The 19748-nt window shown below is 36.9% G+C and overlaps 1 protein-coding gene across 1 annotated transcript in view; it reads right to left on the bottom strand.

Annotated features, from left to right (window-relative positions):
* LOC126974834 (segmentation protein cap'n'collar-like) overlaps positions 1-19748 on the bottom strand; it is a 166065-nt gene that overhangs the window by 95926 nt on the left and 50391 nt on the right. Inside the window, exons 4-6 of the mRNA XM_050822506.1 lie at positions 14613-14687; positions 13954-14088; positions 11857-11902 (exon numbers count right to left, since the gene is read on the bottom strand). Coding sequence (XP_050678463.1) covers positions 11857-11902; positions 13954-14088; positions 14613-14687 — 256 coding nt within the window. The remainder of the gene's footprint in view (positions 1-11856; positions 11903-13953; positions 14089-14612; positions 14688-19748) is intronic.

Below are 19748 nucleotides of genomic sequence, written 5' to 3' on the forward strand. Positions count from 1 at the left end.
ATTTGATTTAAGATATATGATTGCTTTGTATACTAATACAACATCTATAATGGTTACACTAAATGCGGATTATGTCGCGTGTAAGAAGCCAGTATAGTATACGTAGGTACTAAACCCTTCCTGTGATAGTATTCCACCTTCGCACGACACGCCACAAGTTAGGATATCATCCCCACCATCTGGATGTGTGGCGGTCCTCCACAGTGCGGTTTTCAAGGAGCTTTCTTCCACGTACTACAAAGCTGTGGAATGATCTTCGATGAGATACGACATGGGTACCTTCAAAATAAGTGCGTACACCTTCCTTAAAGGCCGGCAACACTCCTGTGATTCCTCTGGTGTTGCAAGAGATTGTGGAAGGCGGTGATCACTTAACAACAGGTGACCCGTACGCTCGTTTGTCCTCCTATTCCATAAAAAAAAAAGTACGACCCAAACTTGACCGGTTTTCTACTCAACGAGGTACCTACGGAACCCTGAAAGACAATCGAGTGAGCCCTATTCTCGTGTTAACGTACACCGCCGTGTTTAGATGACATATCAGATTATTTCACCGAGTCACCTAGAATTAGAAGCATCATGCTTTCGAAGCGCTATTCAAGGACTTGTGTGCTTTTTTCAGAGTTCAAAGTGCAACTACCTCGTGGGTAAACAGCTGTATGATTTTTGACGAGACGAGCAGGACGTTCAGCTGATGGTTATTGATACGCCCAGCCCGTAACAATACAGTGCCGCTCAGGATTCTTGAAAAATTTTGAGCGGTACTACAATTGCGCTCGCCACCTTGAGACATTAGATGTTAAGTCTCGTTTGCCAAGTAATATCACTAGCGAATAGCGATAATTTTATGACAATAAGGGACGAGACGAGCAAGACGTTCAGCTGATGGTAATTGATACGCCCTGCCCATAACAATACAGTGCCGCTCAGGATTCTTGAAAAACCCAAAAATTCTGAGCGGCACTACAATTGCGCTCGTCACCTTGAGACATTAGATGTTAATTCTCGTTTGCCAAGTAATATCACTAGCGAATAGCGATAATTTTATGAGAATAAGGGACGAGACGAGCAAGACGTTCAGCTGATGGTAATTGATACGCACTGCCATCTTATGTCTTATGTCACCTTGAGACATAAGATGTTAAGTCTCATTTGCCCAGTAATTTCACCCAGGCACCCTTCAGTACGAAACACAGTAATGCTTACATTACTGCTTCACGGCAGAAATAGGCGCCGTTGTGGTACCCATAATCTAGCCGGCATCCTGTGCATAGAAGCCTCCCACTCGTAAGTGGTTTATGTGTCTATTATTGAAGCAAATATAATCAAAATCAAATTCGAAGTTAGGTATGAATGATGACTTTGTTTGGATTTCCATACGAACTTTCATCTCCACACATATCAAATATTTCTAAAACGCTAGACAAAATATTTATTTATACCTTATCAAGTGCCTTATTACAAAGTTTCATGGTGTCATCCTCCATAATGTCGAACTTCCATACAAACTGCCATAACCTTCATAATAATTGCACATTCGCACGACACGCCACAAGTTAGGATATCATCCCCACCATCTGATGGCGGTCCTCCACAGTGCGGTTTTCAAGGAGCTTTCTTCCACGTTCTACAAAGCTGTGGAATGAACTTCCTTGAGCGATGATTCCGGGACAATACGACTTGGGTGCCTTCAAAAAAAAGAGCGTACACCTTCCTTAAAGGCCGGCAACGCTCTTGTGATTCCTCTGGTGTTGCAAGAGAATGTGTGCAGCGGTAATCACTTAGCACCAGGTGACCCGTACGCTAAAAAAAACCTTCCATACAACCTTTAATTTCCACACATGTTAAAAATTTCTAAAACGCTGAAAAAATATTTATTTATATCTTATCAAGTGCCTTATTACAAAGTTTCATGGTGTCATCTTCCATACAAACTTCCATAACCTATTTCGACGCCTCAAAGCCTATTTTCGCGATATAAGGTAAGCTATATCTTTTCCCAAGCCATAGTCTATCTATTAACCTACTGAATTTCATCAAAATTGGCTCAATGGTGGCGTAAAAGCATAACCAACAAACTTACATTCACATTTATAATATCTGTAGAGATATACAGTGATATGTAGTGATAAGCCTCAATAGGTGTTAACGGCCATTTTCAATAACGTATCTCTAGTTACGGATACATTGCTATCACCGTTTAATGACAAGATCTTATCTATCCATAGTTATGTCCAATATATTTTGTTATTATTTACGGCCGTTCCCAATATTCAGTCTATCTCCTACTTGTGATAAAAATCGTAACTATCGTTGACTTTTCTGTTCCAATAAACTTATCGACGGTAACTCACCTTATCCGAGCACGCTGTCTGTCAATGGGACGACGGATAGCTTACCAGCGATATAAAGTTTGTATGGAAATTCACTCGTCCCAATATAAGGCGAGTATAAGAATGACTTATCAGGTATATTGGGACAGCTTTAGCTAATTGACAGCTATTTACTGACAGTAGAAGGTAGTAATTTATCTCTATCTGTAGATAGTATATTGGGAACGGCCGTTATAGTCCAACGCTATCTGTCGATAGGTTATTGAAATGTAACTAAACATATAAATATAAACGTATATCTATATATATAAAAATGAATTGCTGTTCGTTAGTCTCGCTAAAACTCGAGAACGGCTGGACCGATTTGGCTAATTTTGGTCTTGAATTATTTGTGGAACTCCAGAGAAGGTTTAAAAGGTGAATAAATAGGAAAATGCTGCTAAATTAAATAAAAACAACAAATTTGTTTTTCCTTTGATGTGTCCTTCCTTTTTTTCTATGAGAGAATTTATTGACGCACGGTTTGACAGTTCTGCTGTGAAACAATTTCATTACGACAGCAGGGTGCATATTTTACGAAGTAATATTTGATGTTATGATATATTATTGACAAATTCAGATGAAAACATTATTTTATTTATTATATACAGAACAACGTCTGTCGGGTCAACTAGTAAAGGATAAGTTTGTCTACCTCTAGTAAGTTAAACTAAGGTAAGATAGGTTATTGAAAACGGCTGTTAGAGACCGAATGTTATGACCCGCGGGCGAACCAGCGGGTCATACATAGTATGTACGTATATAAACAGGGCCCCCAAATGCATTGGCAGTGATTAATAGTCGTATGGGACGTCTCAATCCCGGGGGAACGCGATCATTAATAAGGCTTTGTTGCATCGAAATCAATTCAGCTATTGTGTAGGTATGTGCTTAGTATGTGCAGCTTTTGAATGGGACATCACAAGCTGTTTCTGTCTGATATCATTTTATTGAAGTTATAATTCTTTAGGTGCGTTATGAAAAAATGCAAGAGTGAAATTTTAAGATGCGCGCGCATCACTATAACACATGAGTAACAGGGTAAAGTTGTTTCCTAAAATTTTCTGACGTTTGCGAGATTCGCTATTTATTATTTTCTTTGATTAACACGAGTGTTACACATTTAAATAAAACACTTATATATAACTAGCTGACCCGACAGACGTTGTTCTGTTCATAATAAAAAAAAACTCTTGCGGATGGAATTTTGGAAAATCCGTTTCTTAGCTGACCTCTACTCGGTGAAAAGAATATTCTTACCAAATTTCAAGTCTTTAGCTCTAGTGGTTCCAGAGATATCGTGATGAGTGACTATATACGTGGAAATCTCTTATATATATTAAAATTATTAAACAGCGTGTAATTGTAACTGTTTTTACCTATTTTGACCTTTCCAGATCTCGTTTTCAGAGGGACTGCAGATTAAATGAGTCAAAGATAGTATTTATCATAGTTGTCATTATGAAGTTTAGCGCCATTTATTTCCTCGGAGGTGGTATTTGCTGTAGACAGATGGTTTTTGGCAAAATTTACTGGCAGTGTCCTCTTCATTTTTGGTATGTGTAGTTATGAGTTTTAATTTAGAGATTATTGGATCCCAGGTGTTAGATAGATTTTAGACCATCTTCTCTATTGAAATTTGGTCAATCCCCATGATAAATGCGGTAGAGGACACACAATGAAGCGATGTATCTACGCAACGCCAAGTGACCCAGCCGTTCACTGAGCATTGGGTCCCCGACTGTGCTTATAATGTTGTTATGCACATAATAAATAAAATACAATTTTTTTATTAATTTGTCAATAATATTTCATAACATCAAGAATTATTTCACACAATATGTTGTTATTATGTTATGTTGCGTCAATAAATTCTCTCATAGAGAATATGTCCATACAAAACAAATATTACAATTTCGGAGCTAGAATTAAACGGGTTAAATACTTTAAAAAGTATTTTATTGAAATAAAAATGTATATTCGCGGACAAAGCCGCAGGGCGGATATTTTGTGTAAAAAATTTAATTAATAAATTGAACACGTTTCATACTCTATTAGGGCCGATATTTTAAAACCTGAATAATTGTAATACCCTCACTGACATCTCCATAAGGCATAGAAAAGGCATTGGTATTGACAAATACCGAATCCATTATTAGGAAACACAATTGCATTAATATATACAGAGCGATCGATTCCCGGCGGAAAGGAGAGTATTAATCATAGGGAACGTCGCATGACTGGCACGAAACGGACCTAAACTATTATTTTTGAATTTCGAACGCGCTGTCACTGCGCGGCCATTATAAGTCGAGCCGCCGCCGCGCGCGGACGCGTATGTAACCGCTCTGCGGCAACGTGAGGGTATTTCCATCAGGTGTCACGTTTAAATGGTCGTTTCCGATCTCATTATTGGATAGACGCCGCCGAAAACGTGTCCCACTCGACGTATCGAAGATAATCGACTTTATTATTACGTTTTTTTGTATTTCCCTTTGTTGGGCCCGGGATTATAAGTCGGAGTTTTAACGTTAAAAGTTATTGGATTGCTGTTGACGCGGCCTCTATATAACAAGGGCTTCTTAATTGACTTAAAAATTGTTTTAACTTCCTAAAACTTACATAATCCCGCCTGTTAACATGTACTTTATAAAATTTTACATTTCATATGAAAAAAATAAAATTTGGTGGTTTCTTCGTAAAGATAGTTTTGTTTAATATCAATGACAAATTCAAATTTCGATAAATTTAAATACACATATAATATGTCTATATACCCACATATATATGTATGCATACAATAAAGCCCATCCCCTAAAAGACATTTATATTCTGAAATTTGATTCCTTTTCAATATTTTTTGATGTCGTTTCTAATATTCTATATACTTTTTCCGAACATATGGTTGATTCAGTAATTTAAAAGAAATATTTGTAGTGACCATTCAAAAGCGCTTAGTTTAAGCCTAATTGAATAAAAAAAAAATGTATTTTATTGTAAAAAGCATGTGAAGCATGTGATAACAGATTATATATATATATATAATCTGAATCTCGGAAACTGCTCCAACGATTTTCATAAAATTTAGTATATAGTATTTAAGGGACCGATAAATCGATCTAGCTTGGTTTCAATTTACAAAAATGTAGTTTTATCCGTGCTACAATACAACAGCTACAATAACATTAGAATACAAAAGTAAATTTCACCACTATATATAGCTGAGATGGGACATTGGGTGATCCGGAAAGGAGAAGACCCCGGTTCGAATTCAGATGTCCTATTAGTTTTTTTTTGTTCGAGTTTTGTACATTCCTTAAAACCCGAGCAAGCTTCGGTCGTCCGGATATTTATATTGATAAACGTAGAGTAATTTTGAAGACAACTTAGAATTAAAGATATCTCTTTACGCGCACACTCACGTACTTCTGTTTTGGCACAAACACACTACTGGGTATAAAAATAATGGGACAGCTCTTCAAAATTACTGGATTTACATCAATCCTTGACCAGTGTGCGAAGTTTCAAATTCAACTGGACGTTTAGCAGGGCAGATAAAGAAAATCCTAGATTATGTTGTTCGAGTCGTAGTTGAGTGTGAGTATCTCACATTTTCGTTATAATGGAGATGTGGTAAAATTTTTAAACAAAATAGAACAAATTATAAAGTCTGTTTTTGTTATTAAATAATGGTTCATCATAATCATCATCAGCTGGAAGACGTCCACTGCTGGACAAAGGCCTCCCCCAAAGATATCCACGACGATCGGTCCTGCGCTGCCCTCATCCAACGTATTCCGGCGATCTTGATCAGATCGTCAGTCCATATTGTGGAGGGCCTACCAACACAACGTCTTCCGGTACGTGGTCTTCATTCGACGACTTTACTACCCCAACGGCCATCTGTCCATCGAGCTATATGCCCTGCCCACCGCCACTTCAGTTTCACAATTACTTGGGCTATATAGGTAGCTTTGCTTAATTATAAATATTTGTTTTTACTATCTAATGATGAATATCAAGGAAGAGAAATTTGTAATTTTATTTATTTCTAAGTCAATTCAATTTGGAACAATGTTTTGCAAACGACGTATACTTAAGAAATATCTCATCAGGCTTGTTCAACAAAAAAGCGGTCTCTATTCCAATGTACCATTCCATTGCAATACCCAGTCGAAAAGAGGTTTTATAGTCTAGGGAAATTCAGAAAATTTTCTGTAGAAATCCTTGTAAGCGATAACGGCCTCAAAGTCGATTATCGCTTCACCTGGGAACTTCATGTATGGGTTACAAATAATTAAGAGCTATTCTAAATAAATTGTATATTCCTAAATACAAATTTCCTTACAGGACGCTAAGATTACTTTACTTGAACACTGACAGATTCGATAATTGACTACGGATTAGGCAGTTATTGAAAACTTATCGACGGTCACCTTATCCGTACACGCTGTCTGTCAATGGGACGACGTAAAGCTTACCAGCGATAGAAGTTTGTGTGGAAATTGTAATTGACGCGTCCCAATATAATGACTTATCGGGTCTGACAGTAGAATGTAGTAATGTATCTCTATCTGTAGATAGTATATTGGGAACGGCCGTTAGTCTTTTATTGGCCGTAAAATCTTCTTTTACAACATGCTCCCAGAAAATGTACAAACCAAATGTGTTACGAAATTCAAAAGAATTAGTAAGAAACGATTGTTTGGTAAAGGTTACTAAAACATTATGTATATCTTAATGATACCACAGATTGGGAATGGAGTGACCGCCCTCGGGTTTTGTGGAAGCTTTTTGACGTTGAAAAAGTGATTTTGAACCCTATTGTGGATAACAGTATTAGAATTTAAACATTATGTTATGTTTTTAAAGTGATAACCCTCACTTCTAGGATTAAAACACAAATCATTTTTTTATGAACGATGCTGGTCTCGAACCCACGACCTCTGGCTCTACAGAGCTAACCGTTCGAGTGACGTATCGTCATAAAATCTTGTATGCTTTGTTCAACTCTCAGGTTGTGGCTTCATCTACCGGATCTACTTTACAGTTGATAACCTGCTCAACCCCAATATTTGCATATTAGGAAATTGACTTGAGATGTCGCTCTTGTAAATGTAAACAATATGTTATGTTTTTAAAGTGATAACCCTCACTTCTAGGATTAATACACAAATAAAATTTAAAAAACAAAATTTTATGAACGATGCGGGATTCGATCCCACGACCTCCGGCGTTCCGTGCCGGTGCTCTAATCAACTGAGCTAACCGTTCGATTACCGCCTCGTTATAAAATTCTGTTTGGTTTGTTCAACTCTCAGGTTGTGGCTTCATCTACAGGATCTACTTTACAGTTGATAACGTGCTCAACCCCAATATTTGCATATTAGGAAATTAACTTGAGATGTCGTTCTTGTAAATCTAAGCAATATTTGAATTTGAACATGATGAAAGTGAAATTAGGCTCCTGGTATTAAACCGAACAGGACGTTGATGGTAGGACAGCACATCCGAATTATTATCACATGTTAATAAGTCCCAGGCCCAAGGGTGTCGTAAGAGGCGACTAAGAGCATTTACCAGTGGAAGGTTTCATTGTACAGGATGCCGACTAGATTATGGGTACCACAACGGCGCCTATTTCTGCCGTGAAGCAGTAATGTGTAAGCATTACTGTGTTACGGTCTGAAATGGTCTATGTCTCACGGTGACGAGCGCAGTTGTAGTGCCGTTCAGAAGTTTTGGGTTTTTCAAGAATTCTGAACGTCCTTCTCGTCTTGTGCCTTATTTTCATTAAAAAAAATCGCTCTCCATTCCTACGAGTAATCTGATAATAAGTGTTTTATCCCGCTCACGATAACAACTCCAAGGGAATTATAAAAATCGTAAATTTTTAGCCTTTTCTCTCGCCCTTACTCCCGCAACATTTAACAATAAGGTATATATTTCGCCGAGTCATCCTGCCCGCTGGGTTGTGGAGGTATATTTAAATTCAAAGTAGAAAAACGCGCGGGGAATGCGGCTTCGTTGTCAGGGTCGTGGGTTCGATTCCTGCTGTGGTCTGTTGAATTTTTTTAATTGGATTTATTTTGGTTTGAATACCAATGACGTTTATATACACGTTTAAGGACGTATCATTCGCAGTCTGATAACGGAACGGCAAAAGTGTTTTTAAAGACAATTACGGCCGTTTTCAATATACTATCTACAGATAGAGATAAATTAATACCTTATGCTGTCAGTAATTAGCTTTCAATAATCGGAGGCTGTCCAAATAAACCCGATAAGTCATTCTTATCGCCTTATATTGGGACGCGTGAATTGCAATTTCCATACAAACTTCTATCGCTGGTAAGCTATACGTCGTCCCATTGACAAACAGCGTGTACGGATAAGGTTAGTTACCGTCGATAAGTTTATTGGGACAGAAAAGTCAACAATTGTTACGATTTTTATCTCAAGTAGGAGATAGACTGAATATTGGGAACGGCCGTTAGTGGTAGCTTTAAATACAGTGCCTCCAAATGATGGAATGATTTGCCGCCACCTATTAAAGATCAAAGAAGTTTGTTCTTCTCTATTAGAGAAACAAAAGTGTTAAGAGGCATAAAATCCAAAAATAATAGCATAAAAAACATGTCCTATTTAATAAAATTAAAATAAAATAGAAACTCGCTTTCGAATTCAATCTGACCGTGTAGTGTATAAGACTATTACTCATTCCAATTTTCCAAGTATAAAATATGATAAAGCGATTTTTATACCCTTAATGGAATATTATTCCAAAAAATTTTAACTAAATGTCTATAATGTGAAAGAATGTTTCACTTTTACCGTGGTATCATAAAACCACACAATCCTTTTTTCTATTATTTTAGACGGTCACTTTTAAGACCTACAACAATAGGAACCGTGTTGTCTACAGCTGAGGTCGACTTGGTCCTACGACAGGTAGTACCTACTGAAAATCAGTATTGGAAATCAATTCCAAAAATGCTGAGTGGGTGTCCTTTTCACGACGTCGTATTTTTTATTTGTAAATTTTACTATGAAATCATGTGTCATCCTAGGAACATGTACCAGGACTTCATATGCAGTGAAGAGGTTCATACAAAATTCCAAAAATGCTGAGTGGGTGTCCTTTTCATGACGTCGTATTTTTTATTTGTAAATTTTACTATGAAATCATGTGTCAACCTAGTAACATGTACCAGGACTTCATATGCAGTGAAGAGGTTCATACAAAATGCAGGTTTCACTTCAGGCGTTTTATGTACTTTGTACGCACGCAATTTTTTTAGATGACGTCATTGCTATACCTTACTTGCTATTTGTAACTGCTCTAGACTTTTTATCTGTTTGTACGTCCGGGCAAAACACAATACAACTATCATATAGGTATACTATACACATTGTATTCCTATATCATTCACCGAATTCAAACAATTTACATTTCAAACAGAAATACATGTTTAAATTGTGTTGCGTACAATTCAAGGGCCCTTTATGTATAGTGTTGTCATGAATAAATGTATACTTACTTACTTACTTCCTTACTTATATAAGCACACTTTTCTCCTTAGCCGTGTGTCAACTGCCAATGTCCGAACAATCAAATTTAAACTGAATAAGTGCAAGTTTTACATTGCTGCTTATTAACCAAGAATATTTTAAACAACTGGAGTAAATGCGGCAATGTATAGATATAGCAGTCGAAGTTTATTATGGTTTAGTTTGTGGCGTGTTCCATATTCCGACTTTGTTGAAGTGACAACTTGTTACGGATCGTTGTAATTTCAAAGATACGATGAAACGAAAAAGCGAGACAGTAAAAAGAGACAGACACGATTTAGCGTGGGAGAAAATGAGATAGGAAGCATTTTTTTTCTATGAAAATAAGGGACGAGACGAGCAGAACGTTCAGCTGATGTTACTTGATACGCCCTACGCATTACAGTGCAGTGCCGCTTAGGATTCTTGAAATACCCCCAAAAATTCTGAGCGGCACTACAATTGCGCTCTTCACCTTGAGACATAAGATGTTAAGTCTCATTTGCCCAGTAATTGCACTAGCTACGGCGCCTTTCAGACCGAAACACAGTAATGTTTACATTACTGCTTCACGGCAGAAATAGGCGCCGTTGTGGTACCGAAGTAATAAATGTGGTTATTACATTACCTATATTATACAGTGTATATATTATATTATTATTGTATTATACAGTTCTTTTGTAGGTACCAGGCGATCATAGTTTAAGAAGGGATTGACTTATATATAATGCGAGTATACCTTAATATGTCCTGACGTCATTAGACACCAGCAGAACACAAATGCAGTGATAGTAATGTATAGCGGTTAAAATCATGTGTCATCCTAACAACATGTACCAGGACTTCATAAGTAGTTAAGAGGTTCATACAAAATGCAGGTTTCACTTCTGTCATGTGTACTTTGTACGCACGCAATTTTTTTATATGACGTCATTGCTATACCTTAAACGCTATTTGTAACTTCTTTTGACTGCTTATCTGTATGTTCATCCGGACAAAACACAATACAACTATCATATAGGTATACTATACACATTGTATTCCTATATCATTCACCGAATTCAAACAATTTACATTTCAAACAGAAATACATGTTTAAATTGTGTTGCGTACAATTCAAGGGCCCTTTATGTCCCCTCCGAGTAAATAACGCCGCCCCTGTATATGGGTAATGGATAGTCGCAATTGTATACGGCCAATGCTGGTACGGGGGATTGGTAATTTAGATCTACCCTCGTTTTGACGATCTCACAGAACGATGTACTTTGTTAGTGTATTTCATTTTATATTTATTTGGTTAATTTTCAGCTCATAACAGATACAAATAAATACATGTCAGTGTCCCTTTACGAACTGATGTAGCTTAATTTAAAGAAATAAACATCCTGACTGTTGCTTCTCAATATATTATTGATAATGTTATGTATGTACATAGGCACATAAGTGAATTTTGCTAGAATATGTCATAACCATAATGTTAACACCAGGGACAGGCATAAACTTATAATAACTACTAGGTTCACGGCTAATTCGAGTTGCGGCCGTTCCCAATATACTATCTACAGATAGAGATAAATTACTACCTTCTCCTGTCAGTAATTAGAGCTGTCAATAATCTGAAGCTGTGCCAATATACCCGATAAGTCATTCTTATCGCCTTATCTTTGGGACGAGTGAATTAAAATGTTCATATAAACTTCTATCGCTGGTAAGCTATACGTCGTCCCATTGTCAGACAGCGTGTACGGATAAGGTGAGCTACCGTCGATAAGTTTATTGGGACAGAGAAGTCAACGATAGTTACGATTTTTGGTGGTATAATTTGCAACCACTTATTTAAAGTTGACGTCGAACCATGTCATAAAATAACATAGTTTAACTGTGTATGCTATTTAATTACACATAATAAATCACTTAAAATGACTGTACATACCTGTTTCAGTATCAACCGTGTACGAGAGGCCGGCCCACGGGTCATCCTGCAATAAAACGAGAAACTTAAACCCTTTTTTTTTAATACATATAATATTATGTCGTAGTCCAGAACGCCGTGCCAAGGAGCTAGTGCGAAGATGATTCGGTATTCGTATTAGTTGGGGTGTAATCGGTGTGCGGTGTGAGTGCGGGCGCCGTTATTGATACATTGACAGATTTCGGTTATAATCTTATAAAAAAACGGAGATAGTCGAAATCGACTACGTTTTAAACAACTGTTCGCTTTCAAACTTGGCCGGATTATACTACGTCGCCATATTATAATTACTATTTCTACTTATGTCAAATGACTGCAGGTTTCATATTAAACTAAATTAAAATTTTATAGGCAATCCCGCCTCTAATTACATAGTATTTACATCCTCTTTGGTCAGTGAAGGAAGAACTTTACATCCTCTTTGGTCAGTGAAGGATGAACTGTCGAGCGCGGCGGTTGTGTCGCGCGCGCATTCCGGGACCATGTTCTTATTATGTAATCGTAATTGCTTATTTAAAAACTTACGATTCACTAATTATAATGCTTTAATTAAAGTGTGATTATAATACCGGCAAGAGGCGCCTCTTAGGGGGAGTTATGATGCAAAATCAAGATCAAGCAGCGTTGCCGGCCTTTAAGGCGGAAGTATCCTGTGGCTGTATGCTTGAGGGTCCCTAAGACATGTCGGTTCCGGATAACTGAAGCCGGTTATTAATTCCACAATGTGCAGGGCAAGAAATTTCATGCAAAACGCGCGGTTGTGGAATTCCAGACGACAACGTGATCCGGGTTACGGAATTAAAACTTGAAATTTGCAAAAAAAAAGGCAATAAATAGATATATAAGCACAGTATTAGAGTGATTAATTAAAGGTTTCTGAAACACATTTCCACAATGATATATTTTTATCTATACTAATATATAAAGCTGCAGTGTTTGTTTGTTTGAACGCGCTAATCTCTGGTACTACTGGTCTGATTTGAATGATTCTTTCAGTGTTGGGTAGTCCATTTATCGAGGAAGGCTATAGGCTATGTTTTTTTTTTTTTCAAAATTAGGGATCCGTAATAAAATTGCTATTTTTGTAAAATCGAAAACCTATTATTGCGTGCGCTGCAAAAACTATTGACAATAGAACAAAATGATGTACAGGCTATAATATAGGCAATATTTTATTACTTATACAACTATCGCGTGAATTATACTTTATATGGCAAAACAACGTTTGCCGGGTCAGCTAGTATTAAACATAAATATGGTATTCGGTAATATTGGAGGAATGCGCCATCTATTTGTACTATACGTAAACACGTTGTCATTATATGTAACGACAGAGACGTGATGCATAAAATCTACCACAGATGGCGCTTATCTCAGATTCCAACATAGAATATACTACCGTTTAGACAACCTGACAGCCCGATAATGCTTGAAGAATTATTTTGGTATTTCAAAGTCTGCACTTGCTAGTGTTGCTGTATCTTCGTTAGTGATGCTCTTTTCATTTCTAAAGTGGTAAATAATTTCTGGTTTTAAGTGATCACCGCCGCCCACTTTCTATTGCAACACCAGAGGAATCACAGGAGCATTGCCGGCCTTAGATTAATGTGTACGCGTTTTTTTGAAGGTAACCATGTCGTATAGTCCCAGAAACACCGCACAAGGAAGCTCATTCCACAGCTTTGTGGTACGTGGAAGAAAGCTCCTTGAAAACCGCCACACATCCAGATGGTGGGGATGATATCCCTACTTGTGGCGTGTCGTGCGAAGGTGGTAATCGGCGGCAGGTATCATGTGAAACAGCTCATCGGAACACTCCCGTGATAAATGCGGTACAAGACACACAATGAAGCGACGTCTCTACACAAAACCAAGTGATCCAGCCGTTCACGGCGCACTGTGTCCCCGACAATTCGAGCTGCTCTGATACTGGGGTGCGCCAGACCAGAGGAGACAGCAATACTCCATAGAATGTGGGCCGGCTTGAAGTATTGCCGTGCTCAATTAACGACGCCCAGCTTCTTAATTAATAATAAATTAATAAAAATCTTCACTTACCGCATTGTTGCTGGTTTCGAGAAGGGACGCCTTCACCTTCTCAATTTTCTCATTCTCTTCTAGAATCTTCTTCTCGTCGTGTTTTGGGTCTATGTCACCCTTCGCGGCGGTAACTTTCGTCGCTTGAGGTCCCTCCTGAAAAATATAATGGGAAACTATAATCAAATTTATTGCATCAGAGTTTTTACACTTGGTAGCAGTTGGGAGTCTAAATCTTCATTATCTCTGGACCTCGCTGGAACACGAAGCCCACTCCCGTTTCCCTTTCAGCCCCGGGACGAGCATGACGTTCAGCTGATGGTAATTGATAGGCCCTGCCCATTACAATGCAGTGCCACTCAGGATTCTTGAAAAACCCCAAAAATTCTGAGCGGCACTACAACTGCGATAGTCACCTTGAGTCATAAAATGTTTAGTGTCATTTTCCCAGTAAATTCACTAGCTACGGCACCCTTCAGACCGAAACACAGTAATGCGTACACATTACTGCTTCACGACAGAAATAGGCGCCTTTGTGGCACCCATAATCTAGCCGGCATCCTGTGCAAAAGAGCCTCCCAGTGGCTTCTTTCGAATGTCTTCAGCTTGAGGCATTTATCCGAGGGTTGTGCAGGTTATTTGGTGAAGTAGCGGCAATATACAAAATAAAAGATAATTACCGGCTGCAGTGGATCATCCAAAGAGTAGCCCATGTCCACATCCTGCTTCCAGAGTACTTCTATCAGGTCCATATCCTGGAAAAAAGAGAGATTGTTTAAGCACATAAATAAAATACAACCAACCCACAAGCAGTGGATTAAATATGGAGAGCTTTCATAAGCCCCAATTATAAATATAAAAAAAGTTGTTTTCAAATAATCTTCTTTAGTTTAATGCACTTTTTAACCGACTTCAAAAACGATGAGGCTCTCAATTCGAGGGTATTTTTAAGTTTGTTGCCTCAGAACTTTCAACTGGGTGAACGGATTTTGATGATTCCTTTTTATTTTCAAAACTACACAGCAAAAATGTTACTACATTATATGGTCGTAACATTTTGATTGACTTTTAGGTATTTTAATATTTTTCATTGAATTTTATCTAGGAGAACTCAAAAATAAGCCGATCATTGAGTTTTAGAATAATACGCAATTATTTAGTGCATATAATAATGTTTTGGAATAGTTTTTTTGTTAATTATTTTTATTTTTATCGATGATGTATGTTTTAATAATTGTTATTTATTTTATTTATTTAAAAAAATCAACCAATTGCTTTTGCTTTTCAACAATAGATGGCGATCAAATCAACAATGTCGCTAGTCACCTACTCATTAGATATTATTATAATACCTATTAATTTTTGTTAATGAATATTCGTAGCAATTCTATTTAATGCGCGTCATTTATAGTGTAATTAGTGATCGTAGATCAAATACTAAATTTGACTCATAGAAACTTAACGGTGATGTTAGTTATTAGCGCCATCTATCCATCAACACTAATACTAAATTAATGAAGCTACTCATTACTAGATGCCGCTCACCAGACTGGCATCCTGTTAGATGTAGATACAATATGCTGGTTGATAATAATGATAAGATAAATACTAAAAACAATTTATATGGATATATCTTACACGAATAAGTCGTGACGTTTGAGTAGGTATTTTGTTGCATCCCTAGTACAAATTTCAAAGGATGTCCAAATTCCGAGTTTGATCAATTGAAACTCAATGATTTTCAATGGGGCTCAAAACACTACGTCGAATGCCAAATAATAATCTAACCTAATCTTATCACGAAAATCGGTTCATGTATTCAAAAGTTTTTACCAGAATTTTGAGTTAGATGAGCTCAAAAACAGAACAGCTAACTCTATTCGCCATAAGTAGGTACAATTTGAAACGGTTAGGTATTTTTATAGAATAACAAAAAATGTTTATTTAGAACATGAAATATAATAAATAACATTGTAATATATTATACCAATTATGTAAATGATCAAAACACCGAAGTATTTATAGGCAATACAATTATCCAACTACTTTGTGGTGTGAAAATGCAACGTTTCGCCTGACGCCAACAGATGGCGTTATAACAAAACGACCCATAGAACGATGTTCTATTAGTACGATTTTGACAAGGTCGCGAACGGTCAAGGCGACGCGAGGTTATTGACGCAACGAGCGAAAATATATCTTCAGATTTCAATATTTACATAGATGAGTGAACACTGGTTTCGAGCGATATTTACGACGCGGTGTAAATGCACCCACAAATACAATAAAATCTTCTTTGGGAAGGTCATTTCTTTAATATTTTCATGTAAACCAGTTTTATCAACATTAATTACTTCTTTATGTGCATTGTGCGGCCGGAGTATTGCCAACAAACATATTTGATACCGAGATTGGCTGCGTAATATACCTATCGTATATTATTGTAGATTACGTAGGCCAATGAAATATAATTCATATTTTTTTTAAATACAGTCCATTATAGAATATTTCATGTGATTTGTTCAAAAGAGTCGGCAGCCCAATATGTTGAACCGTTGACTGTCACCACATAGCACCCGGTTCGATCCCTGCCCGCCACGAACCAATGTGCTGTCAGTTTAATAATTCATACAAACTTTTACCCGCAACTTTGTCCACGTTCAATAGTTACTTTGGACAGCCTTAATACACTCGCTTTGCAAATAATACGCATACAAACAGCTGTGGTTAATAATGTTTTATAAGATACTAACTATAGAACTATGATCCCCATTTTCATCACCACACAGGTCTAAATTTTAAAAACCCATTCCAAAAATATATTAATTAACTTTTAGTTTAGTGCCTAAATACAAAGTTTCATGGTGTTATCTTCGATAATGACGAACTTTCATACAAACTTCCACCCCCTATTTCAACTCAGCCAAGCCTTTTATTAAAGTTATCCTATGTCCTTTCCCAAGCTCTAGTCTATCGCTGTACCAAATTTCATTAAAATCAGTTCAGTAGCTCTCGCGTAAAAGCGTAACAAACAAACTGACATTCGCATTTATAATATTAGTTGGGATTATGTACAACACAAGGCCAGCAACGCTCCTGTGGTTCCTCTGGTGTTATAAGACAGTAAGGGCCGCAGTGAATTTAGGAGACCTAAAGAAGGCACGGCATTCGTTTCTCATTCGCCTCGCAGAGTTGGGTCTCATACAAAAAAATCTTTTTTCTACTAACGTGTAAAACTAAGATTTTTATGAACAATGCGGGAGTCCAACCCGTGACCTCTCGCGTACCGACTGTTCTGAAGCCACAACCTGAGAGTTGAACAAAGACATCCAAGATTTTATCAACGGCACGTCACTCGAACGGTTGGCTCAGTTGGGAGAGCACTCGCACGGAACGCGAGAGGTCGCGGGTTCGAGTGCCGCATCGTTCATAAAATTTTCAGTTTTCAGTTTTATTTGTGTAATTAATACGAGAAGTGAGAGTTATCACTTTAAAAACATAAAAACAAATAATTCAATGTTTGTTAAATCGGACCTTAAAACAAAGAATATGACGTAATAGTACAAGATTCAGAATAACACAAATAATTTTAAAAATGGAAAAGATATTTTTTTAATGTTAATTAGGGACGAGACACCTAATTAATACACCTTGCCCATTACAATGCAGTTTAGTGGTAGTTTATTTTTATAAAAATAAGGGAAGAGACGAGCAGGACGTTCAGCTGATTAATTGATACGCCCTGCCCATTACAGTGCAGTGCCGCTGAGGATTCTTGAAATACCCAAAAATTCTAAGCGGCACTACAACTGCGCTCGTCACCTTGAGACATCAGATCTCAAGTCTCATGTGCCCAGTAATTTCACTCTCTTCGGACCGAAACACAGTAATGTTTACACATTACTGCTTCACGGCAGAAATAGGCCTATAATCTAGCCGGCCTCCTGTCCAAAAGATCATCGCACTGTTAAAATTTTTAGTCTGTGGCGCATCAGCCGTCAAAGTCGATCTCGCCCGCCTGATATATTGATATTGAGCGTACAATAAATGATCCACGTATCCGACTATATACATAATATTACACTCTATATATAGTAGTGCATGTGCCACTTTCGCTTGCACGTGTTAGATAGCTGTTTACGAACGACTCCGAACAGCTATAAATTTGTCGCCGACTGCTCTTAATTACTAAGTAAATACGCACTACATAGTAATAAGCAGAATTACATCAATACATAATTAAATATATGTACTTATATATAAATTACGTGACACGTTGTTTGTCCGCGATGGCGACTAATGAACGGATTTTAATGGGGATTACTTCATGGAGTGCAGTCTAGTCCAACTTGAGAGATAGGATAGTGTTTATTTCGATTTGGGACCCATAAAATTTAATTTTATTTCCAATGTTTGTTTAGTATGGACATATTTTGTAATATGTATAACAACATGAAGCATATTTTACGAAATAATTCTTCATGTTATAAAATATTATTGACAAATTCATAATAATAAAACAGTATTTTATTTATTACGTACAGAACCACTTTTTTCCGAAACTATAAGAACTACACTGTTGAAACTTGGTAAGTAGATGTATTCTGTGAACCGCATTAAGATTTTCACATGAAAATTAAAAAAAAAAAGAAAACAATAAATTTTGGGGGTTCCCCATACTTAGAACTGAAACTCAAAAGTATCTTTTCATCAAACCCGTGTAAGTATTTATGGATAGGTCTACAAATTTTATTCAGGTTTTAATATCATTGTTTTCTAAATAGTTTTCGGGGGAGACACTTCCAATGTGGTAAAATGTGTCCCCCCTCTAACATCTAAGAGAATGATAAAACTAAAACAAATATAGGTATTCTGATGTACATTACCAGGCAAACTTCCACCAAAAATTGCTTTGAAGGAGATCTAGTAAGTAGGATTTTTTTTTAAAACATCGATCAAAGTTACAACGAACTCCAAGAACATTTATATTATGTTACTTGCTGCTACGGAACCCTTCATGGGCGAGTACGACTCGCACTTGGCCGCGTTTTTAAAGTCCGTAATCTTTATATACCTCCTTTGAAATCAGATACACTGTATTTCTTCTAATAATAGTAAAAAAAAACCTAATTGGAACACCAACTAGGTACCTAATATGGTAACACTGAAAAAACAGACAAAGTCGCTGGTAATAGTTAATTTCCATTGGGTAGGTAGCTCGTTAGTAGAAATACTTTTTCAAATTCAAATAGTTTTATTCAAAATAGGACATGACATCACTTATTGAAAGTCAAAAACTACCACCCATTCCAAAATGAATGCCTCAGGCCTGAGAAGAACGGGCGCAACAAACTCAGCTGGCTTTTTTGTATCGAAAAAAAATGTTTACAAAGTTATATTGTACAATTAAACTTATTATTTAATAGACTGAGGGCGGTCACTCCATTCCCAATCTGTGGTATCATTAAGAAAGTCATTTATGTTATAGTAACATTTACCATACAAACGTTTTTTAGCAATTCTTTTGAATAACGTAATACTTTTGTTCTGAACATTTTCTGGGATCTTATTGTAAAAGCATATACATCTACTTATGTAGGTATATCTGTGTCTAGACACTGACGAATTAGTGCATCCAATGTCTGACTGGAGTGGAGTGGAGCTGGAGTGCATTGACCTTGTCTTCGGGAAGAAGCGAAACATTAATAAGATAAATAATACTTAAGGAAAAACCTTATAGATATGACCTTGAATACAATGTAAAGATTAAACATAGAATCGTTTTTACACGCTTTCTATGAGCTTCACCTGAATGT

Source organism: Leptidea sinapis, chromosome 2, assembly GCF_905404315.1.
Source record: "Leptidea sinapis chromosome 2, ilLepSina1.1, whole genome shotgun sequence".
Taxonomy (NCBI): domain Eukaryota; kingdom Metazoa; phylum Arthropoda; class Insecta; order Lepidoptera; family Pieridae; genus Leptidea; species Leptidea sinapis.